Below are 24,773 nucleotides of genomic sequence, written 5' to 3' on the forward strand. Positions count from 1 at the left end.
AGGAGTGAACAGGGGTTCCAGTACGAGACGTGGTTTTTCTGAATGCGTGTGGTACTGTCACTTTGGTGGTCTGCGACCGTGACTACAGGGTCAACTGGTCGCTCTAGGGTCACCTGAGGATGTCACATTAGTCAATGTCAGGGCGTCAGGGCAGTGCAGTGACTGTGACGTACATGGAGGTGAACGTATGTGTGTTTAAATGAAACATCTCCAGTAGCTCGCAGTACTCAGGCAGAATGATGCATTCAAATGCCACTGTTCTACTGACATGACAAGATTCTCTTGTGAACACGCTGCTCCAAATGGCCTTGAGCCCATTCTTTGATGACAAACCAAAACAAAGGCTCGTCCACACTTCCTCACACCAAAGCCTATTAAAAATGTAGCATTTTTGTGCATTATTTTATTTAAATGAAACACCAGCAGTCACGGCTGAAGTTCAGCTCAAATCTTACATTTGGTTTAATAAATCTTAAGTCTGGCTTGGTGGTTAAGGGAGGCAGATTTGTGTCCGGAAGGTGTTGGGTTTAAAACCACAAGCAGCCAAGTTGAGTTTGAGATGACCTTTAACCCTCACTTTGGTGATGGGTTAAATGCAGAAGTCACATTTTGTTGTGTGGTTTGTCACAATGATTAGTATTTTACTCTCACTTTCCAGTGTAAAACATATGTTGACCCATATATAGTCACCCAGAAACATCCCCTGATAGTCCCCAGTTATCACCTGGAAATCACCAGACAGGACCAGGAACAGGGAAATGAAGTGACTAAAACAAAGCAGAGCGGCCGTGGGTGTATTCACATCTGTGTTCTGACTGATTAAAAAGAACTATGAATGAAATCCATCCAATCTGAGAACACCTTGTACGTCACAGTTTAAGGAAAGTAAAAAGAGGTTTGGTTTTAAACCCCGACATGTTTTTGGTTGGGTTGTTTTTCGTCCCACACTGTGGTCTAGGCCTGTGTATTTTTGTCCATTAGTCTGGTGAATCGCATGACTGATGTCGAGGCAAAGCAGGACATAAAGGTCCTGAAACAGAAGGTAAAAATACAACAGTATAAACCAGGGGGAAAAACAATAAAAGAATTACAGCAAATGTTTTGCCAGAGAGTAACAAACACCAGTCACCAGATAGTTTTCTGGTCAACCATATAAACATGTACGCATGTGTATTTTTATAACAAAGCTCCATAACAAATTACACCACACTTTCCAGCTGATGCCCTCCTTGCAGAGGTTGCATTTGGGGCTGGATAATGACCTGATTTACGTAGTTTTGAGAAATAAAATTCTATTAAATCCCACAAGTCCTCTGAGCACCACCAAGAACGAGAAACAGTCCTGAACCACATCAGGATCATCACCAGGGGCTGCAGCTGTAGCCGTGGTCAGAAACGTTTGAGGAAAAGAGCTGGAAGGGAATTTTGCGTGAGAGTGATTTTACCAGAAGGAAACAGCATTAATTTTTTTTGTTAACTTCATAAGCTGTGTATCACTTCACCACTTCCTGCTGTGGTTTTGTTAACAACTCTACTGCACATCGAATAAACAGAAAAACTGTTACTTTCTCTACCTCCCAAAATGTGTTGTTTACTGAAATCAGCAGCATCCACGGAGGTCCGTGAAGCAGATTACCTCTGACGTTTCTGTAGATCTTTGTTTGAACAATCCCTTTCAGACTTCTTAATCTAGAATTCCACCCTTTGTTAAAATCACAGTATTTGGTGTAGAATGTTTGGAAAACTGAGTCAGTCAGTAACCAAACATTCTGGATACTCTGCAGACGTGACGTGAGTGGAACACAAACACAGATATTCAGATGAAAAAAAGTGAAAGAAGTCAGATGAAGTAAGGATTTAGCTGCTCAGTCTGTAAGTGCCTTATTTAGCCACTGTGGGCAGAATGAGGCAACCTAGCAACCGACGACGACAAACATCCACTAGAGGTCAGTGGGTCTTAAGTCATCTCATCACCACAGGATGTATGACATGTCACCTACACTTGGTCAGCAGTACAAATACAGCCACGTACATGTGCCATGATGTAGTATTTGAGGAGGAGGAGTACGAGAAGTTTGATGAATTGTTTCCAACCATGAAATTTGTTTAAATAACCCAGTGCTTACCATTAATTGTGCAGCAAATGAAGTATACATAAAGTTAACAAACCACTAAATATCAGCAAAACCTAAGACAGAGTCCAGAAGAACTAAAAACTTATTTTCAGAACTTTCAAAGATTGTACATTGAGTTCTAATGATTGTTGTTATTTCCTGCCAAAAATACTTATTTAAACACCTGAATACATTCCTGAAAAAGGGGAAAGTAAAGAAAAAAGTCCCTTGGACGACAGGTTAAACCTTGAACGTAACAATTTCCCAAAGAGTCACTAATAGCAAACGCATCATCCAGATTGCTGCAGGTCATCTGAACTTTCCTCAAAGCATTCCAAACTCTTCAAAGCAACACTGTAGCGTAGCTGCCTCATGAAGACGCAGACTAAATGTAGCTTGGAAGTAACTTACTGAAACGTCTTTGTAGAGAAAGGTCAAAGTGCTGAAATGTTCTGCTGACACTTGATATGAAACGTTATATTCAAACCCAGACTAAGTCCCTAAGACTTTTTTTCTTGTTCTTTCTGCATTTTTAAAATTCCCTTTTTTGAATCAAGAGTCCAACCAAAAAAAAAAAAGATGGGATAATTGTTTTACACAGCTAACATATTTTGTTTTTATCTTTTTAAGCTAAAGGTAACACTTCTCGTCTGATTGATAACAACGTTTCCATATTAACTACTCAGTGTAGGATTCTATTAAATCAGAAATCTGGGCCCAGTTGGCTGGTGTTGACTCAACGTGAGCCCCACGTTGGTTGATGGAAGATCATTTAGGGTCATTAAGGATCAGTAAAATGACCAGATTGTGTTTAAATGAAGTCAATTATTCATTATAATATGGACTTTTGGTCTAATTCAGTGGTTCACAAACTGTGGTACGCATACCACCAGTAGTACACACCTGCTCTCTAGTGGTAAATGGGGAAAATTCACATTTTCACATTTACATTTTCAATTGAATAAATCTGAAACATACCATGCACAATTAATACAACATTTGGAAAAAATGTGTAGCTCATAATGAATAAACATCTCTGCTGTGGTGGAAGCTAACAGGGAAGGCCTCTGCTGCTATAGTCTAATGTTCAATGGTCATCATGGTGGTACTTAGAGAACTCAGTGTTTTCTCAGGTGGTACAGAACCACTGGTCTAAGTGACTGGGCAAACGAGACTGAGACAAAGTCATAATTCTGCCACGTTCCAGCTGATTGGAGGTCAGTTTTGCCTGACTAATCCAAAATGTTACAACCAGCTCAAATGAGAAGACTGTTCCATCCAGGACTCCTCTGACAGGTTCTTGTGAAATAAGCTGGGTCATCTGTGTGGTATGTCTCCACACTCTCACTGCCCAGTAATTGTTAGTGAAGCAGCAACAAAATGTACTTCATAAAAGGATGAGAACAGTGTAACCAGGGGATAACACCAGGTTCCTGCTACAGAACAACCCATAGAACCATCTGGTCATATTTCACACCACAATAAGTGGTCCTCCTGTAATAGGAACATGTAAATGTAGTATTTATATTGTGACTAACACACAGATCCAAAAATAATTTAGTACACTGTTCTGCTCATTTCTGGTAAGGATAATTATAATATCCAAATCCGTCTTTTTGACCATAAGTTTAAAAAAAAAACCATCCCAATGTGTGACTGTAAGAGAACCACTTCAAAAATGTCTGAGGTTTGTGAAGTCAGACAGAAAAGTTTGAAGTATTGTAGTAGCACAGATATAAAGTACAAAAACAAAGCTGCTTTACCACAAAACAAATATAGGACGCACATTTCTACATGCAGACACTGAGTAAGACCAACACAATGGCATTCAGTACTTAACATGACACATACTAACATGGCACAGTTAACCTTGAGGACAGTTCTTTTTTTGGCTGTACATGAATGCTTACATTCATTTTCTTTTTTGCTATAAAAATGAATGTAAAATTTGTACTTAATTGATCAACTTAATAATAAAAAATAATAAAATAAATGTGTACTATATTGATCCCATATTTGGGAAATTGTTGTGTTAGCAGCAGATATGCTGTTAACAGGCTGCCTCTAGGAAGCATGTGGTTCCTCTGGGAACAGTCCGGCAAAATTTGCCAAATTAGCCATTGCTACAAGGCTACGGTGCTAGATGCGGCTCAGGGGCCACAGGGTGCAGACCCCTGCTCTGGTCTAATCCTGGTGTTGACTGTAAAGAGTTTAAATGGGTTGTGATGAAAGTGTAAAAAAAAAGGCATTATTTCAATTTGTTCACTGAATTCAGTTCTCCAATACAAAACACATCAAACACGTTATGCTTTAATGTGTCTTGTTACATTATGTCAATATAACATTGACTTTATTAAACATCCTTCCAAATGTTGTCCTGTTTTGTTGTGGTTGATTTTAGTTTTCCTTTCATAGAATAATTGCTAATAAATAATATCGACTTGACACTTGACCCTAACCCTAACCCAGCGTCAGCCTACGGACATGCACCTCAATAATTACATGGTAAATCCCCAACGGTACCAGGAAGAAGAACTCTACAAGGAAGCTGGAGGAAACACAGCTGTGCTTCAGATTCCCAACAGACACAACAGATCAGACACTTTTATCAGACTCCTGTTATTATGTCAGGAGGGGGTAAATAGATCAACATCCTCCTTCCTTTGTCCTACAGTACAGTCTTGTGTAAAACAACTCATTCATAAAAAAAAAAACACCTGAAAGTAGCTACTTTACTTTAGTTTACTAAAAAAAATAGCTTAATCTACATGAATTTAACACAAAATGCATAATGCACCACAATTAAAATACTAATAATAACTTGATTAGATTTGAAAATAGGCTGCTTGTTTTAAAACCACAGTTCGACAGGCACAATGTAATGAACTCCAGTATTTTACTGGTAAAACTTCTATATATTTTAAAGTTATTTGCATTTTGTGAATTGTCAGTTAAAACGTTGATATATTGGAGCTAACTCACCTGAGTTATAAACGTACACGCAGCTCCATGAGCCGCCGGACACTGGCTGGACTCCCGCCGCCCTCTGTGTTTGACACTTCACTCTTGCTCTATGGCTGCGCAGTCTGAAAAACCAGTCGGACGCTGGTATGTGCAACCACGCCCACATGTACAACCAACCAATCAGGACACACTAACGTAATCTGAGCGTTTGAAACACGTGTTTCACCAAGCGTGGACCGATAGATAGACAGATAGGTTTTTTTGTTTTTGTTTACATCATAGACATAGCAATAACGTATTTCATAATTATTATTTATTTGTATACAAAATTTAGATTTAGAATATTGAATGTTTTTATATATAAACATAATGGACTTTTTTCTATTCCACAAATAAGGCACATAGTAAAAAGAGTGGAGTTATATAGCAAATATATATAAACATACAAGTACCTCAGTGATTCAAGATTTAAATGCTTTCAGCCTCGACAGAGGGATCATCAAACCGCTTTTCACCATCAGTTATGTTATCGTGGTGATATCATATCTCCTCAATAAAACTCTTTTAAAACAGTATCATTTGTATCATATAAAACTCTTTTAAAACAGTATCATTTACAGCGTGGAAAAACAGTTACATCGTTTATATAAAATGTGCATTATTGTTGTTGTTGTTTAAATCAAAAAGTCTGAAATAAGTTACGCCATACAAAATAAAAAGAATATCAACAGAGCCCCCTGCTGGTCATATTTCAAACTCAACTGCAGAAACATTAATGAAACTCCTTAGGAGATATGTTATATTTAAATATATTCAAAACATAAAATGAAGAGTAGCATTTAAAATTTTACAAAGATGATATTACTTATTATTAAAGGTTAATAGTGTGCATTTTCAGATATAATCTCTTCATATGATAATTCCATAGTACATAGTACTATTGTCAGCCTGTTTGAATGCCACATGGTCCTCCATGTTCATGTTTCTCAATATTAAGTCTTTGTGTAGAATGTACATTTGTCTCAGTCCCTCAGAGTCCACTGTTTACGACCAAAGAGAGTTTTACAGTCACTTTTCTGCAAAAAGAAAATGAAGAACTGAAACCTGAGGAAGGAAACTTGAACAGCTTCCACAACAGTAGTCAGTGATTGCTAGGACACAAAAAATATTTGGTCTATTTCAGTTTCATCCACCCTCGTTGTGATCCTTCTTTCTTTTGCGTAATCGATACCAAGGCTGCAGCCAGTTCAGGGTTCAGTCTCACAGTACGCAGCCCCCAGCCTTCATGTTCATGGGATTTCTTGTGTTTTCCATGAGCCTCCAGCCTCAAACAACAGAACCGTCTGGTGCAGGGTTTTGCCGTCCTCGCTCATAAATCCACTGTACAGCAGTCTCATAGGAGGGCGCCACTGAAAGTGACAATGGGCAGGCAGAGGAGGGAGCAGAAGGTTGGATGGAGGGGCTGGATTTGAGCTGAGGTCTGGAATTGATTTAACCTCCAGTCAGCAGAGCTGTCGGGTTTGTAGCACACTGACACCTCACACCTGTACCGGGCAGAAAGAGACAAAACATAAATAAATAAATAAATAAACATGCAGCCAAGATAAACAATGTGAATGTGTGTGAGTGAATGTCTCAATATTTGACCAAGTCCACACCTGGTGACAGTCTGTAGTATCTTTTTCTCATCCTGGTCCAGACAGACGGCAAAGGTTGTGTTCCCGGTACCCAACACCTGCACTTTGTCCACCTTGACCTCTGTTGTGTTGAGCTGCTATGAAGATCAGGGAGAAAAGAACACACGTTTAAAACAATCATTCATATCTGATCTGACACATCCGTGTGTTTCATTGCGTTTCTCTTTTCAAAGCACACATTTCCATAAAGTTGAGATGTGAGATGACATGACCTGAAAAAGATCACAGTTCATCTAAAACAGATACGATTCTCAGGTCATGACTACAGTAGACACCAGTGTTAGCTGTCGGTTGTGGCTTCGCCTGACATGAATAATGAAGAACTCTGTATGAACCTGAGATGAAAGCCAGAGTGTATGGAGTTTAACATCCTGTTGTTGTGAGTGCATGTAACAAATGAAAACAACCACATCGAGCCTGATCGATCACCTGATTGTAGCCCTTCTTGCTTTTGCCACCTTGTCTCTTCAGAACCTCAGTCGTCACTAACTGCAGGCACTCCATCTTTGAGTCTGAGAAAAACAAAAAATGGTTGAATAAAATCTAACTGTAACAAATAGTAAAAAAGTAAAAAACATTTTTTTTGTGAAAGAATATAAATGAAGATAAATAATGCTTATTGGTAAGCAGTAAAGGTGAGAATTTTTATACCAAGGTCCTCAGGGTTCTTGCACGCTTTTGTCAAGTTGACTGAAGTACAAGTTTTTGTTTCTCTCTTCCACTGGCTTCTCCCACTAATGACCACCTGAACAAGACAAGGAGGGAAAATATCTTTGAATACATGCATGATATTATAAAAACCCAAAGACAAGTATATACTGTTTATGTCTCTGAACCACAGTTTCAGACCAGGGAACACCTACAGCATGTGGGATCATTTTAATTTACTGTCTTTACTGCTGATTGTTAATGTGGTCTTTCCTGATGGACAACTAGACTTGATGAAGTAGTTTGGAGTTTGTGGACTGTCTCTAAAGGTTAATGGACTAACCAGGGTTAGGTGAGGGAATCTTTTCCTCAATCTGTTAGTATACAGTATGTAACTGTGTAACTAATACAGATAGTTGATATATATATATATTTGGATATGGTTGGTGAAAAATGATGAGTGAAACCACGTCATCTTACCCTGTTGTAAACCAAGTCCAGCAACAGAGGAACTGCTTCTCTGTCGCCATCGATACCAAACCGTTTACTGGCCGCTCCTTTATGGAGAGAAGAAAACACAAACATTTGACTTCTACAGTATGGAACAATAAAGTGGTCATAAAGTACCAGTATATATATATATATATATACAGTGTATTCATATATGTACGTGCAGTAAAATAATTAATTATTTATTAATTACGGAAGTTCCTCGGTCACTGACACCATTTAGAAAATGTGTTTTTCGCAGACGTGTTTCCTTTTTAAAAGGAAATAAAATATCAGAAGTGCAAGTGGCGACGGTGACCACTGAAACTAGAAATGTAGAAGTGGACTGAATCATGATAAAAAAAACACATTGTTCCTCTTATAAATATGGTGCCGTCTCCACCATAGAGCTTTAACCTTTAACCATAGACCTTTAACCTTTCAGCAGAGAAAACTGGGAGCTCTGGTTCTTGTGTATGTGTGTGTGTGAGTGTGTGTGTGTGTTGCTCTCACCCATAGCTTTGATGGCTCGTGTCCCTGCAGTGTGACCCAACTCCAGTGAGTGGACAAAGACCTCAGTTCTCTTCTGACCGCCGGCCAAAGTCAGCTACAGGGTTAAAAAATGAAGACTGTTCATGGTGGTGATTCATTAAGGGAATCAAAACCTGCTGTTATTCCAAAGGTTTCCGTGGTGTATGATTTGCACCATATGTGTGTCTCACCTCAGCTTGATACAGCTGAATCAGGGCCGGCCGGGCGGCGTAGCGACAGTAGTACAGGACCAAGTCGGCCAGAATGGGTAGACGTTGCTCATACGAACCGTCGTAAGAATCAGACTCCGTCTTTGAGGTTTGCTGCAGGTGAACAAAAAAAAAAAATCCAAACAACTTCAATCGAATTCCAGAGGCATCGGAATCCAGAGCATTCCTGTCATCACTGGAATATTGGATTGGCTCGGATTACATTTAATGAATCAGTTTACCTGGCAGACCACGCTGGCAGGGAGGGTCAGCAGACTCAGCGTGTTTCTTTCGTACCAAGGGTCCAACATACCAAGCAGGTGGGCGATGTCATTTGTACTCTCCCCCGAGCTGGTTGGACTCAGACCCTAGTGTGGATAACAACAAAAACACATATGTTTAACTGAAATGACCACCAAACAGCCCCCCACCCCTCCACCCACACCTAAATGTTACTGGTCCTGTTCTTACATTGGGCAGGGTTGCTCCTTTGGTCGCCCCAGTTTGAACCACGGGACAAGGAGCCCTGAGACTATTGTGTCCTCCAGCTGAGTCTCTCCTCACAGGCACAAAGTAAAACTGGAGGTTGAAGACCCTGCTCAGATGCGGACATGTACTCTCCCTCCTCCTCAGGCTGTTGTAGGCCCTTGCCACCTTCCCAGCCACATGATCGGCACCGAACACAACGACCCTCAGTGTTGTGTTTTTACTGTCCTCTTCGCTGCTGAGAATCGGCCTCCTCCTGAAGCAGACGTGCCGGAGAGTTTGGCTCTGTGGCTGAAGCGGCGGCTCAGGGCTGTGTAACTTGACCTGCTGAGGCAGAGAGTACGAGCGTTTCTCTCTGACCAACAAAAGGTCTTTGGCTTCCGTGTTTCCTAAGCTCTTGGCCCGGCACAGCGAGCGCGGGCTCTTTGAGAAGAACTTGTAAATGTGCTGGCTTAACCGGGCTGGGGATTTGATCGACTTGGGCGAACATTTTTCCGAGACCGGAGAGGAGCAGATGTAGTCGTCGTATTCTTCGAAGTAGCCACTGTCCACTCCCGAGGAGACGGAGAAGAGAGAGTGACTGTAGGACTCTGAGGCTGCAGACATGGTTGAAAACATGGAGTCTTTGGAGGCAGAGGAGACAGTGGAGATGGTGGAGATGGTGGAGAAGGTGGAGGCACGATGGTTGTCAGCATAACTGTTATGGAGGATGGAGATTGAAGGCAGTTCCACCGTGTGTTTCTGCTCTTCTTTGTCCAATCCCTCCTCATCCTCCTCTTCTATATCAGTCTCTGCCATGTTCTCCGCCTCGCTCACGTATATGTCTGCGTCCTCCTCCTCCTCAGCCTGTCCAACGTAGTCAGTGCCATGGTCCATGAGGGTGTTCAGAACATCTACAGGAATGAAAAGAAGCAAACTTAAGAACAGATTTTGGTTTGTTGAAAATGCATTATCAACACCAATACATAAAAAAAACAAAACATTTGACTCTTTGTCAACAATGTTGGACTGCATTGGTTGCCAAAAATCAACTGGGCCAACAATAAGGGCATGGAGCTATAGCAAGGTGTTTTTATAGTTCATGGTGAACAACAGTTTTGTAGAAATATCTGTACAATGAATAAAATAAAGCACATTGGACTTTTTTGTTGTAATATCTGTAACTATGTTAACATGAGTGGAGGGTTTGACAAAAAGTTAGTTTGATTACAATGTTTGTCAGTAAAATAATTTAAGGGGTCGGGAAATTTTGTTGTGACCAAGGAGGGATTGTTGCTGCTTGTGCCGTGTAGTAGATTCGTGCCCTAAAGCAGTATTGCCTTGGAAACTGCTGCTATAAACAACACAGTCATAATAAATGGACATCAGTAGTGTCATTGTTCCCATCTTTAACCCAAAGCTGCTTTCAAAACAAGACTGCATTAAAAATCCGTTTTGGCATTTAAAAACAAAACCATAGATAGACAACTTTTTCTTTGACTGAAGTTAGTGATGTCAGGTTTAAATTCCATAAAAAATAATAATAAAAAATAGGCCTGAATAGTGATTATTTTACCAAAATTATCCTTTTCCCAGTGAAACATGTAACATTTGGCCGTGGGCAGTGGCAGCGTCTGCAGCATTTCTGTAAAGATGGAAAAGAAAGCAGACAAAATAAAAACAAAATTCCAAGATGTATTAAAAGAAAACTGAAACATGATTGACATGGAGAACTGTGACGTTTCTTCTCACCGTCAGCCGACTTCCTGAACCTGGAAGCTGGGATTCTCAGTCTCTCCCCCAGGGCCTCCAGAGCCTGTGTCACATGACTGCGTGCCTTCAGGGGGTCAGTCATGTCAGTGGCTGTCTCTATGACATCACTGACTTCTGAAAAGATCTCACTCAGTTCACTTACAGATTTGTCCTGTAAGGAAATAAGTGATGGAATGAAATTATTACAATATATTATCGTAATTGGTCTAAAGGAAAAATAAATGATTTTGAATGTGTCTTAGATCTAAATACGTTTTATAATAAATGATCAAAAACCACAGGATGTGTGGGTGACTGGTTGCAGCACGTACCTGCAGGGCTCTGTGGATACTGGGGAGAGGGTACTTGGAGCCCAGCGTGGACTGGAAGGCATGTTTGATCAGCGTGATGTAGGTGTCGCTCTGAGAGTAGTTGATGTTCGAGAGCTGTTCGGCCACTGACAGAAAATCCGCCGGCACCTCATTTGGATTCATCAGCAGCACCGTCCTGCAGGCGGAAACACAGATGATGTCACTGAAGGTCAAGTGTGAGTATTAACACCAAACTCACATGGGGAGGCACACAAAGGATGTAAGTGTGTGGCAATGTGTGGTTTAATGTTTGGAGTAAATCAGTCGAGAAGTGACACAAGACACATAAATAGTTTGCTCGAAGGCGGGAGTCGGTGAGCTGAATCATTTCTTTGTGCTCAACTCCTCTCTCTTCGAGTAACAGCTGACATAAGATCTGATGAGACATCGGTGAAATACAGATGGAAATAAAAGGAACACAGTTCTGTTCAACTAAAAAGCAGACGGTGCTAAATAAACGTGCTGTCCTCGGTGGACTGATGGCACATTTGTTGTCTTGTAAACCCTCTGGGCTTATTTTGCCCCACAGTGTTGTCTTGTGAACCCTCTGGGCTTATTTTGCCCCACAGACCCTGCATTTGTGCTGTATACTGTTTCCATGTCATGTCTTTAAATAGTGGTGTTATAAAACATGGAACAACTACTTACAATAGAAACAATTATTCAAATAATTACATAAATAAAAACAGCCAAAACTAAAATTTTTAAGGGCCAAATTACTAGTTCATTTTCACACAAATTCACAATAAAAAAAAGTTTAAAATCAATCAATAATAATCTGCTGGCCTGAAATGTAAAATGAATAATTATTGTAATTACATTTACAACTGAAAACAACTGCAATTCCTCTACTTTACAACAACACTTGTATATACATCTGTGTATTACATTATATATATATATTATATGTTGAAAATAGACACAAAATATATATTTTTGCATTTGTTAAGTTTAACTTGTAATACATTTTAAAAACCAAAAATATATTTAAGTAACTATATATATATATACTATGTATGTATATAAACAAATATATATACAAGCACCCATGCAATACTTTTGGGTACCACTAGGGGTCAGAACACCCTTTCTTGGTTAAGAAGAGCTTCAGACTTACATAGTTTTGGAGCAGTGGCTGGAGGAGTTCAGACCCTGCTCCTCCCTCACCAGTCTCTGGAAGGAGATCCCTGTGAGGTAAACAACACAAATAATTCTTATTTTCATGTAAACATGACAGAAATTAAATGACTTTTTTTTTTAGAATTGTATAACTAGGAAGCCAAACATAAATACACGTTGATATGGTAAATTCACATGTACTAGGTATTCAGATGTATTCATTCAGTTGTTTGTGGTGTGCCTTCAACTTCCTCTTTCTGTAAAATTCAAGGTAAGTGTTTACTTTCAATTGTTTTTACAAATGGCTTCTGCTTTTAATATGTGCACAGTAAAAAAGAAATGAAATTAGAAGAAGTTCGTTTGTTTGTTTCCTGTGAAGCCTTATCTTATTTCCCTTAACGCTGCCACCGACGAGTTCTTCTAATTCTCCACTAGAGGTCAGGCATTTGTGTATAATGACATCGATTATAAGTGTATAATCGATGTCATCAACATTTGCGGACATAGATTCAATGTTAAAGTAACACAGTACACATTAAAATAGTACAAAATAAATAAACATAAATACCTGGAGCTCTGATTTCCGCCAGCAGCGTGGTCAGGAGGCTTTTACACACACTGCAGTACGGCTCAGGCCAGGTGAGAAAACAACGAAACACCCCAACAGCCTTGTCTAGAATCTCTGAAGGACAGAATGGAGTCTGCAACCAGAAAACACAATGTATGGAGCCTTAGAGGTTCACTAACATTCCGTAGTATCGTAAAAATACATCTTTTAACATTTCATAAGCATAAACCCCTTGTGATGTGAATGAAACAAATACCTCAACGTGACTTATACAGTGTATCAGTTATTACGACTCTGTGAGTGAAGCCATATATTTGTGATTTACAGTGTCTCAGATGTGTGCAAAGAGCAGTTAGTACGACTCTGTGAGTGAAGCCATATATTTCCTAATAAAGGAGAACTTCTGGAAGTTTTTGAATAACTTCCCCAAACTCTGCTGTCACAATACTTTAGTTATAAAAAAACAGTACTGCATGAGTATTCGGCCCGTGATCAGTGCAGCATTTATGATTAAAATGAACACCTGTTGAACCTAATGGTGGGGTGTGGCTGGTAATTGTTCACAGTGTGGCTTTGTTTCCAGTAACTGTAAAACTGCAGTTTCAGTATGAGTATTTGCAGTACCGGCATCTGGCATTGGTCAGTGAGGACAAAACAAACTACTGAAGTACCTGTTGTCTCTTCTATGACCAATTTTAGACAAAGGACTGATTACTGTAAGACTAGGTTCAATGTGGTTTTTTAGCCTAGGTCTAACACCTTGATTGATGGTCATCCTGTACTACAGTACTTTCTCACTGTGAGTTTTCTCTGAGTACTACTGCTTCAAAAACATGGTTGATTGTTCACAGTAAATTGACCAGTGGTGTGAATGTGAGTGTGAACGGTTGTTTATTTATCATACTGTACCTGGAGCAGAGTGGACGAGAACATGATGGCGAGAGGAACGACCAGCTCGTACTGACACTGCTCCTGAACCTGAACACAAACAGCAACAAAGAGAGTGTGTGGAATAAACAACCATAGAAATGTGCTCCGTCATCCTTCTCCCTCCTCCTCCTTCACTCCCCCGTCCTCTCACCTCCAAAATGTGCTCCGTCATCCTTCACTCCCCCGTCCTCTCACCTCCTTGGTTTTCGTGATAATCTGCTGTAAGAGGATGATGAAATTGTCCGGATCTCTCTTCACCAACTCCTCCAGACTCCAGCGATTCATAGACTGACCCACAGAGCACATGAGCACTGAAACACAGCAGTTCAATTACTGAAGTTTTTGTTTTCACCTTAGTCCACATAGACAAGCAACAGCTCAATTGTTCAGACCAACAGTTAAAATAATGTTTTTAATTACACACTAGATATTTAAAAATACATAACTAAATTTTGAAAAATGTTGCTCTTTCTTAAGTGCAAATTTGGTCTATCTATCTATCTATCTATCTATCTATCTATCTATCTATTCTCCCAGCCTCAGTTAGCATTAGCAAATGTAGCATTTACATTTGCTAGTGCTAATTGGTGTTATAAGATGAAAAGAAAACATTCTTCACATCTATCTACTTACTTTGCTCCTCTTGACACTAGAATAATTATGTGCTGTTAAAATTTTAAAACCTAAAAAGCTAATGGTTTTTAGCCACGAACTCATCAGTGGCTAATAAACCGTTAGCGTCAGTCCTACTGCTGAGAGTAGAGATTTGACATCAGTTCAACTGTACCAGCGACTCCAAGTATCTGGAGAGAAGAGACGCCTCCTGCAGGTGATGTTTATATAGATATAACATCATAATTATTTTATACATTTGATAAAGTAGCTAAACAACCCAATCCTGTTTGTCTGAGTGAGTGTCACTCGTGGATGAAGGCAACGTCCCCTGTTTTTACCCAGTACCACACTAGCTCCACACTGTGGTCTGCGGCACCATTTCCTCCCAGCTGTGTTTTCTCATTGCCAACACCGACACCCAATAACATATTTCCCTGTTGTAGTTTTATAGCAGCAGCGTCACAAACAACAACCTCAAACACATATAAACTCTGAGGGAAGTGTCTATAACTGTAAACACAAACCACTAAAAAAAAGAAGCAAAGTTCGTATCTAAAATTTAATTTCCAGACTCAATATTAATATTTTTTTCAAAAAATAATTTGTGTGTCTAATCAGCAAAGATAATCAGCAAAGATAATCAAATGAGTTAGTAGTTAATGTTTAATTATTTGATCAAATAACTGAGTTAGTAGTTAATGTTTAATTATTTTCTTCTTTTTAATTATGTTATTTAGGGGGTTCACTTATACAGTACTGAAGGAGCAGGACATACACAGGTGAATTAATACCATTTACCAAAGGGATGAAGAAAGTCAGGGATGTCCAAACCTGACTGGATCCTGAGCTTTGATGTAATCAAAGTCACGCATTTGAGTTTTGGGCAAATGTTATATTGACTTTTCTTAGGAAATTCAGAAATAAAACAGTTGTCTAGTAAAAGCACAACAGTTTCGTAAAACATTAAAAAAGACTTGCCGAGGGCTACGGCAAACACTAGATATATATATGTAGAAGTAATGGAAGAATATACGGTGGCAACATTCTCAGTACTTGTTTTAAATTTTGTTGTTTAAAAAACATAAAACTAATTTAACAGTTTTTGTTTAAAAGCTTCCTAAAAGGGGCTTGAATACAAAACACTTCACATATTAAAATATGAAACTAAATTTGACAGTTGTTACAGTTACAACTACAACATGTAGTGGGAACGTTTTTAATTTCTCCCCTACTGTTCATACTGGGGAAGTACTATTTCAGGAATAATTCCCTTTTCTTCAGAAAGTTTTTATGCAAAAGTCACACAGGTGTAGAGATAATGAGGAAATACATTTTCGGTTAGATCTTATTAAGATACTGTAAAGATATCAGTCATTATTACAAAATAAAAATAACGAACATACGAACTGACCTCAGGGAAATCAACCTAATGAAGCTATCAAATAGATAACCTGTGATTCATTTTATTATTATTATTATTATTGAATACTTAGCACAGCTTAGAGGGTTTTAGGGTCCTGACCCATCAGTTTGACCCCTTGACCCCTGTCCTGACTGCTTGGATTGTATTCAAAGAGAGCTTACCGTCCCAGTGAGGAGCTTCTGTGGGACTCTGTCTCAGTCCATCCAGGCACCTGTCCAGAGCGTGCTGGATCCTGTCCTCCGTACATGAGGTGTGCTGCATCTTTCTCACTCACCTTCTGTGGAGAAAGTCAGAATCATTGGGAACATTATCATCAAAACACCAGACTGAACATGACTTTTGAAATATTTTTGCATGGTTGCATAACAGCTACACACACTCCTGAAAGACAGTCACATTCACGTACATGCTGCCTTCACACGGACACAGTCGTGTTCTGTGTATCTGCTTTGAATAAAGGCACAATATTTGCCAAGTAGGAAAATACTGCAGGTCTAAGAGAACACAAACATCACCGAAAGACTTTTTTAGACATGCAAATACGCAGGGCACGCTGTTGTTGTTTTGCTGTTTGCGACCGGAGCTGCTAAATTATCACAAGCAAAACCACATGAGGGCATGTAGCTGCTGTTAGTTCAAACGTGTAAAAATGAGAAACGCGTCAGGTCTGAATCACAATAACAAATTACACGTCCCTGACCACAAGTCTGAATGAGTCTTGCAATTTATGAAGTTGTTCTTTACTTGAAGAGAGTGTAGCGGTTCTCCTACGTACGATCAACCAGTAAAAATGTTGATCCGATTTACTTAGTACGATCAACCAGTAAAAATGTTGATCTCACTGGGATTTGATAAGAAAAAAATAAATAAAACGACAAAGACGGGACAATGAATTATAAAGTAATGCAGATGCAAAAATAGGAGGGATAATGTTATTATTACAAAAATTCAATCTTCTTTAAAATGATCTACAGCCGACAAGACAGATATAGAAATATTTAGGGTCAAGTGATGATGGCAAAACTGCACTTTTATTTTCTCTTTTAGAACTTTGTTTTTTGATGTTATTGATTTTGATTGGTTAAAAATATGACGTTACTTGGTGTTAGTTCCATAAATTTGAAATGTAATTTGTCAAGATTTTTATTGGGGCGATGAGGGGCTTGAAAATCCCCACTTGTTGAAAGTAGGGAATGCCCAAAAACCACTGAGCTACAGCACACAAAAACGAGTAATAAGAGATAGCACTGTCGCTAAACATAGAGGAAAGTCCACAGCCTGTAATTAAACAGGATTAGGTTTGAACTGTATTAAAAAAAACACACACACACACATTGCCGTCAAACACAACAAAAGCAAAAGTCTAAAACAGTCGACACTGTTTTGGTAGTACAAACTTTCACAAGACTAATTACGAAATGTGGAGCAAAACAGTCCAACGTGTAATTCCAGTATTACTGCAATCTTAGTAAGTACTTCAAATCTTTACCATGGAGGATGTTTATACGTTTATCACAGCATTTTTACTGTTTTCTTTCTGTTTTTCTCCCTCATGCAGCAACTGAGGACAACCCAGGTGTGTCAAGTTGTTTCAGTTCCTTTATGAACACAACTGCTCACAGATCATATGCATAAAGAGATGCAGGGGCAGCCCGGCACTGATTCATACAGAGAAGGAGCTCATTTGTAAACATTTACCAGTGGAGTTAATTTTATGTAAATGATTGCTCTCTTTTACTCTTTAATTTATTTATTTATTTATTTCAGATGTTTGTCAAAGTGACAGTTGTACGACATCGTTTGCTTATCTAGTTCCATTCTTTCAATATTTTAACCAGCATTTACAAAACATAAATAAAATAGAAAAAGTATGGATTAGTAAATGGCTTTTTTTTTTAAAGAAATGAAGTCACCCTTTGTGTCATTTTTTTTTTCTTAGATAAAAAGCACAAGTAATAAAACTGTCTGACGGGTAATTTACTCATCCCAAACACTGCTGATTTTTATCAACCTGACACCAATACTAGAAACACATCAATGTGATACAATCTGCTCTTTAAATGTAGGTAGTACGGAAGAAACAAATGAAAACAAAAGAGACAGAAATAAGCAGTGACATCACAGCTGCCTCTGATTACATCTTCTGAGAGTTTCCCTCAGAGACTGAGACAAATTCCCCAGTCCAGCGACAGGACAGATATAAACCAATGAAACCAACGAATGGTGTTGACATATGACTCACACTGTGGATAGTCCAGATACGATAATGGCACAGAACACAGTCACAGAAAGGCCGATGTGATGATATTACGCCAAACGAAACAAAATCCAACACATTACACATTACACGAAAGTCTGGTTGTCTTTCGACCTTCAGGTTGGGAGTTCTGATGGCACCTGACCCTAACCTGGAACCACCAAGGCCCATGTGGGTTGATATAAAAAAATCAAGGCCCTAAGGCCCATGTGGGTTGATATAAAAAAAAATTAATTTTAAACCACCTGTTTGGAAAATTTAGATCCATTTTCCAGCACGGGTTATATAAAAACATTGATATGTGTAGGTCATGTGTAGAGCCACACGTTGGACAAGTGGTATGTAGTCTTGCCTTACAGAAAGATCATCCCTTGTTTGATTCCTGATGGTGACTAGCTCTTTTTCTACATAGAGTTACCATGTTCTTCATGTGTGTATTCTGGATATTCCAGGTTAACTGGACGCTCCAGTGTCCAGGGTGGGTGATGTCTCACCTCTGAACCCTTAATGGAACTAAGCAGTGGAAGAAAAATGAAATGTCTCCTCAGTGGCTAACTTAGGCTACGCTAACCCTGCTAACACAGGTCACATCATTTCTTCTTCTTTGAGCTTCACCTGCTTTGCAACGGTTGCATTACTGCCACCTACAGGATTGGTTTTTCAATAGTCAATATTCATACACAGAGGAAAGACTGCATCTGTGTCCTCAAATGGTCCTCCATTTTGGATTAAATTGACAAAATTAAATTGAGACAACAAACAAACAAAGCAATGGCCGACACAGAATATTCCCACATGTTATAAAAGATACAGGGGAAACACACACACACACACACACACACATTGACACATGCATACAATGTGCATGCATCAACCCACTGACCTTATCATTGATATCAATGGAGAAGTGAGGCAGGAAACTGCAGGTTGGGGAGGTCAGAAGAATGAAACTGTTTTTCCTACCGTTGCCTTTTAACAATGCCACTGGGACAAAGGTAAACAACACATCTACTGTATGTAGTAGTCTTTCCTCAGCAGGCCATTCATTCTCCAGAGAGCTATTGTACCACAAGAGGTGACCGGTGTGTGTGTGTGTGTGTGTGGGGGGGGGGATGTAAAGGCGAGAATAATGGATACTTATGCTAAAGGGCTGTGGTCCAAAATGGACTGGGCTGAACTGAGGCACGGCGAGGCTGGAGGAAGGAACTATTTAGTTAAAGCCATAATAACTACAGCGCTCAGGATGTCAGCAGTCTCAGAGCAGAAACGTAGAAGTGCTAATGCTGTGACTGCACCACAGCGAGATGTTATGAAGTGGAAGCCCATGTTTCTTTTTACTAAATGGTCTGAATTACAGAATCAACGCATGGATCTTCAGTGTGTTGAGGCAACTGCTGAACAGCGCGGTGCAGATGTCGCGCTGACGGTTGACGTGGCGAAGACGAACGCACTTCCTTGGGTGTTGCTACAGTTAGCTCTGACTGGAATTTTAACAGCAAATTTCACTCCTGAGTGTCGTCACACTTGTTTACGAACAGTTTCTGATCATGTTGCAAATGCATGAGACTGTAGCGTTGCATAAGAGGATGTAGGCAGCACATCCCTAAGAGTCAACAAGGTCACTTCCACTTTTTTATGAGTGGCTATCAGGAGTCCAATCATAACGAGAGCACGTCTGTAGATGTTGGTGGATTTATCTAAATATGGACAGTTCGGGGTCACCATGGCAACTCTATGGCTCTATTAAGAATCAACAACACATGGTCAGAGCTGAACATCTGTGATCACATTAGCCACAGCTTCTGTTAAACTTCTTGCTGTATAGAATAATGTATAAAATATAGGCAACTGGTCTACAATATAGACCAAGTGGGCCAAACTCAAGGTCCGCGGTCCAAGTGCAGCCCGTCAAGTCAATTTGGGTTATAGCAAAATCCATGCTCTTGAGTTTCATAACCTTAATGAATAAAAAAGGTTTATTACTTATTGTTATATTATATTTATTTATAACAAACATATACTAATCAATTGCAGATACTGAATGTATTAAGTTAAGTTACGACTGGCCCTTCAAGAGCAACTGTATTGCCCCCCCTCCCCCGCCCCCCCAGCCATATAGACCATGTTAATGCTACATGATGACAACAAAACATCACACAAGGAGTAACAAGTGACGATGTTGGGAATTCGTCACTGACACAGATCATTGAAAAACCTTTCACAGCAGCTCAGATGCTCCACTTCCACCTGTGTCTTTCTTCCTCTTTCTCATAGCACCCTCTTCTTCCATCCTCAGGGGCTGCGTCCCATCTCCCCCACTGATCCCATTACCAACTGCTTCCTAACAGGAAGAAGGCTCTCCTGCTCAGCTGAGGAAGCAGGTGCCTCCCTATTGTTGTGGTGTGATCAGACTCTGAGATACACTCCCACAGACCAGGCTGCTGTGTGTGTGTGTGTGTGTGTGTGTCTTTCTGAATAAATAAGTCTGACGGTCAGCGGACTCTTGACTGACCTGCTGGATTTGAACCAGCCTCTTATGTCACGGGAAATCAACACTCAGACACAGAGGAAATCTCTTTTACACAGTTTCATGAGGGATAAAAAACCAAGACCTATGTAAACAAAGAGTGTCTTTAGTCTAGTGCTGAAAAAAATCCTTTGATAAAAATCTGTAAAAGTTTGGGTGGGAGGTTTTTCAGAAGTTGTCTCTGAAAACCACATGTTTGTAAGAATCACGCAGGTGTCACGAGACGAAAACACGTACACAGCAGAATTCAGAGCACGGTGAGTGGGTGAATGAGCAAAGGTTACTGAGAGGCATTGAATCACAGATCTGTGCCAAGGGCTGCAGTTCTGCTACTGGTTGGCTAAATGGCCATTTCTGTGGCGCTCAGTGTTTGTCTCTGGGTGCAAGACAGAGACGGGGAGAGACGGGAAGAGGGTGGTGGACAGAGGGATGAAGAAAAAGACAGGAAGAGTGGAAGAGAAAGAGCAACATATCTCACAGTGTAAGGTTGAAAACATCTGGTTCACTTGTTGGGTGTATGTATTAATCAGTATTTTCTAATGTATTTGAATGGAGTATACTGTACTTGTTGTGAAGTACGATCATGATTTACAGGGAAGTGGATATCAGAGCACGGCGGGTGAGGGTGAATTCAATTGGATGCTTTCTGCAACCATCATCTGTGTTATCCAATAGGAGGCCATGCCTGTGAGCACTGTTTTACAGAAGCACGCACCAGATAAGGGTAATATAATAATATTTTTAAAATAATCTCTGAGATATTCAGAACGGCACGATCAACAATTCATCAGTTTAAAACTAAACCGACTGTAAAAAAGAAAATCACTAAGATAAGATGTTTGTACCTATCACAGTCACTAACAGACGTTCAACTCAAATTCATTCTGTTCTTCAATCATAGTCACTAACAGACGTTCAACTCAAATTTGATTTTTACAAAACTTCATTTGGTGGAACTGCACGGAGGAAAGTCAAACCCCAAATATCCGCTACAACACGTTAAGAGGTTGTTTTTTTTTATATATTGAAAAACAACACCAGAACCTCACTTCCTCAAAAACACCAATGCAGGCTGCAAATGTCAGAAATTGGTTCATGAGATGGTTGAATTTTTGTAGAAAATATTTGTTTGTTTCTCGCTGAACAGCCGGGGCTCTTATCAATTAAAACAACAATCAGCACATACAGTTTCATCAGTGCAACATGGGTTTTTTTTTTTTTTTTGGAACGAGACACCTGTTGTTACAAAAAAACACTCTCACACACACACAAACACAAGCGTGTGTATAGAGGTGTAGACCTCAAACTCCGTATTGTCAAAGTGAAAACAACAGATTTTACTGATACCACAGCCATAAAGAGACAAACAGGAAGCAGGCTGTGAAAAACACTCAGTACCATCCTGTGATCTTTTTGTCACCTCTCCTGGCTTTCAAAAACACAGCGACAGAATCGGTATCTCTTCAATCTATCTGCCATTACCAATCCAACTGCTAGCTGTTTGTCTGACGTGTAGTCGAAGCAGCTGCAGTTTGTTTCTCAACAGGAAGAGGAAATCTCGAATAAATTTCTAAGAAGTCCTAGACGACTTCGTTCACCTCAGACCAGGAAGACAATTTCATGTTATGACCTTATTACATAGTTCTGTTACTTTAGCAACAACAGAACAAAAAAACCTGAGGCTGTCCAATGATTCAGATTTTCAAATGTGATTAATCTCGATTAATCATGATTAATCGAAATAAAGTAACATTCCTAGCTTTTTTTTCCTGTGTACTGCTGGAACTGAAGGACTATAATAACAGCAGGCAGGTGTATAGGAGTCACAGCTAGTCAAGAACACATTGAAAGACTTGTCCTCAACCATATTAATCAGTCTACGGTCCTTCACCATCTGGTACCAGGCCAAAAGTCTGTGTGTGTAAATGACGCCATACATATCGACAGTGTAGCTTAATGTATTAAATAATATTAATTAGTAATATTAATAGTAATTAACAAGTTTAACAGGTTGAATCTTTAAATCTTCAAAATTGAAAAAATGGTTTCCAACTGATCAAAAAACGGAATTTTTTTTGGGTCAAAACCAAATTCTGCCGCAGACAGTGAATCTAAGATCAGTCACACTGGTGAACGGAGACAGGGACGACATATCCCATAATTTCTCTGTTTCAACATTGGTTGAACACGATCACCTAATTCCAAAATCAAAAATATAGAGGATATTTATTTTCTACTAAAATGTAATGTCAGCCAAGTGTGAAGTCTAGTCTGAACCACGTGGGACTGTTTCAACACATGTGGAGCTCAGATCCACGAATAAAGAAATGATGCTTTGTCTGTGATAGATAGACACCACAGCAGTCTAATTTACAAACCCATTAATGAACTGAGTGATGTTGATGAGACAACACGTCAGCATCATTCCTCAAACTGAACCTGTCTGACATCCCACATCAACACATCACTAAAACAAATGTTCTTCCTTCATACAAAGATGTCAAAAACACAAAAACATCACGCCCTGGTTCCGTGCTTCTCCTTCTTTAATTCCTCTTTTTTTAAAAGCTAAAATTATGAATCATACAAAGTTGAGAAAAGAGAAGTTCCTAAAATAGCTCCACAGCGGGGGGTCTGTGAGATCATATGAGCGGGGACGTCCACACAACTGCCCCGCTCTCGGCAACAATGGAGACGGCGGCTGCACTTCCACAGTGTTGACATGTTTACAACAGAGTCGACTCTGACTGCAGGAGTCACTCACTGAGGGAAAAACAGTGAAGAGTCGACTCTGACAAGACCAGCTGATCCATCCATCCATCCATCCATCCATCCATCCATATATCTCTCTATCAATGTGTACAGTAAATTATATCAAATACTCAAAGCCATATAAATGTGAATACTGCAATTACTGAACCCGATCATTTGTGTTAGGATTTTTAACTGAGCTTTAACCATTAATGATGTTGTGATTCAGAAGTTTTCAAACCACCGGTTTTACATCGTTTACAATATTCTTCATTTTTATTATTTATCTAAAAACAACGCACCTCACTGTCAGCTTTATTTTATTTAATAAAGTTAATTAATTTATATAATTTATACTGAATTTTTCTATATACATTCAATGGATTAAATGGTTTACCACTGACAGCAGTGTGATACAGGCTTCAACTGAGAGCTTTCTCCTACGTCCAATATACAGACATATATGCTGTCTAATAATATGAATATGAATATATATATATCTACCTTTGTTGAAGTATCTTAAATATAAGCACCTTTAAACATCTACAAGTGTCACTGTGTCCTACCTGCATCAGTTCACTGCCCAGCAGGTCCAGGTCCTCGGTGTTCGTCTAACAAGACCAGGGGTTTCACCGAGTGCATCTCCAGCTCACTCCATTCATTCACCATCTACACTATTGGTTAGACTGAAGAAGCCACATCCTGGGACTGGCAGATCTCTGCAGTCAAACAGTGACATCAGTCGCAGGTATCTGCCTGTAGTTCTCTGGAGCACCGAACAACACACTCACACACAGCCGCCCACAAACAGGAAGTTTAAGAGAGAAGTGTATGTGAGCACAACGAGGCTGCGATGCTGTCTTTCTGTGTGTTCGTGCGTGGAGGTGGGAAGTGTCACTGCCCGCCTGCTGTGTCTGCGTGTCTCTGTGTACGCGTTTGGAGAGGCTGCGTGTGGATCTTGAGGGGATGTTGCCCACCTAACAGGAAGTCATCTGTTTGACACGTTTGTTTTTTTCAAGTGCAGTGCTTGTTCTACATATGGCTGGGAGTAGAGGGTCTTTGTTTACATGCTGGGGTTTGGATTCTTCTTTATTTCAACAAAGAAACCTTTCACTCATTAACATTTAACACAGTAAAAACAGACGTTTTGACTCAAATCTCTAGGTTCTAAGTCGGTGAAGTGTCAAGAAATATGAATCTCAGAAATGTTTCTGTTGATGGTTTTTTTCTGTCACACATCAACTCAGATCAACACTGTGCTCTTGGATGAAGAACGTTTTTTCCTTTCATAGTGATCAAATGTGTCCTCCCTCTCATTCATGCTTTTCTCTGGGTACTTGAAG

General features: G+C 39.7%; 2 protein-coding genes across 6 annotated transcripts in view; both read right to left on the reverse strand.

The window, feature by feature from the left end:
* Positions 1–5,325, reverse strand: part of pik3r6 (phosphoinositide-3-kinase regulatory subunit 6) — an 18,438-nt gene extending 13,113 nt beyond the window's left edge. For 2 of the 3 annotated variants that reach the window (XM_008316772.3, XM_025058405.1), the window contains exon 1: positions 5,097–5,325. The gene's annotated coding sequence lies outside the window, so the exon portion shown is untranslated. The remainder of the gene's footprint in view (positions 1–5,096) is intronic. The other variant, XM_008316769.3, reaches the window with a different exon arrangement.
* A 657-nt stretch (positions 5,326–5,982) lies between these two features.
* On the reverse strand, positions 5,983–24,327 carry pik3r5 (phosphoinositide-3-kinase, regulatory subunit 5). 3 transcript variants are annotated; one of them, XM_008316774.3, is made up of 18 exons: positions 23,997–24,327; positions 16,057–16,172; positions 14,053–14,168; positions 13,837–13,905; positions 12,928–13,060; positions 12,358–12,427; positions 11,202–11,376; positions 10,870–11,041; positions 10,694–10,762; positions 9,124–10,031; positions 8,895–9,020; positions 8,635–8,766; positions 8,426–8,519; positions 7,904–7,980; positions 7,427–7,520; positions 7,205–7,287; positions 6,737–6,849; positions 5,983–6,622 (listed from the first exon to the last, which is right to left on the reverse strand). In XM_008316774.3, the coding sequence occupies exons 2-18, from the start codon at positions 16,154–16,156 to the stop codon at positions 6,472–6,474; spliced, it is 2,682 nt and encodes an 893-aa protein (XP_008314996.1). In that variant the 5' UTR covers positions 16,157–16,172; positions 23,997–24,327; the 3' UTR covers positions 5,983–6,471. The 3 variants fall into 3 exon arrangements, with proteins under 3 accessions (XP_008314996.1, XP_008314995.1, XP_024914172.1); XM_008316773.3 differs by having other exon boundaries at positions 6,737–6,852; XM_025058404.1 differs by lacking the exons at positions 16,057–16,172; positions 23,997–24,327 and having other exon boundaries at positions 6,737–6,852; positions 13,837–14,008; positions 14,053–14,146.
* Between the last annotated feature and the right edge of the window lie 446 nt (positions 24,328–24,773).

Source organism: Cynoglossus semilaevis, chromosome 9, assembly GCF_000523025.1.
Source record: "Cynoglossus semilaevis isolate Cse_v1.0 chromosome 9, Cse_v1.0, whole genome shotgun sequence".
Taxonomy (NCBI): Eukaryota; Metazoa; Chordata; class Actinopteri; order Pleuronectiformes; family Cynoglossidae; genus Cynoglossus; species Cynoglossus semilaevis.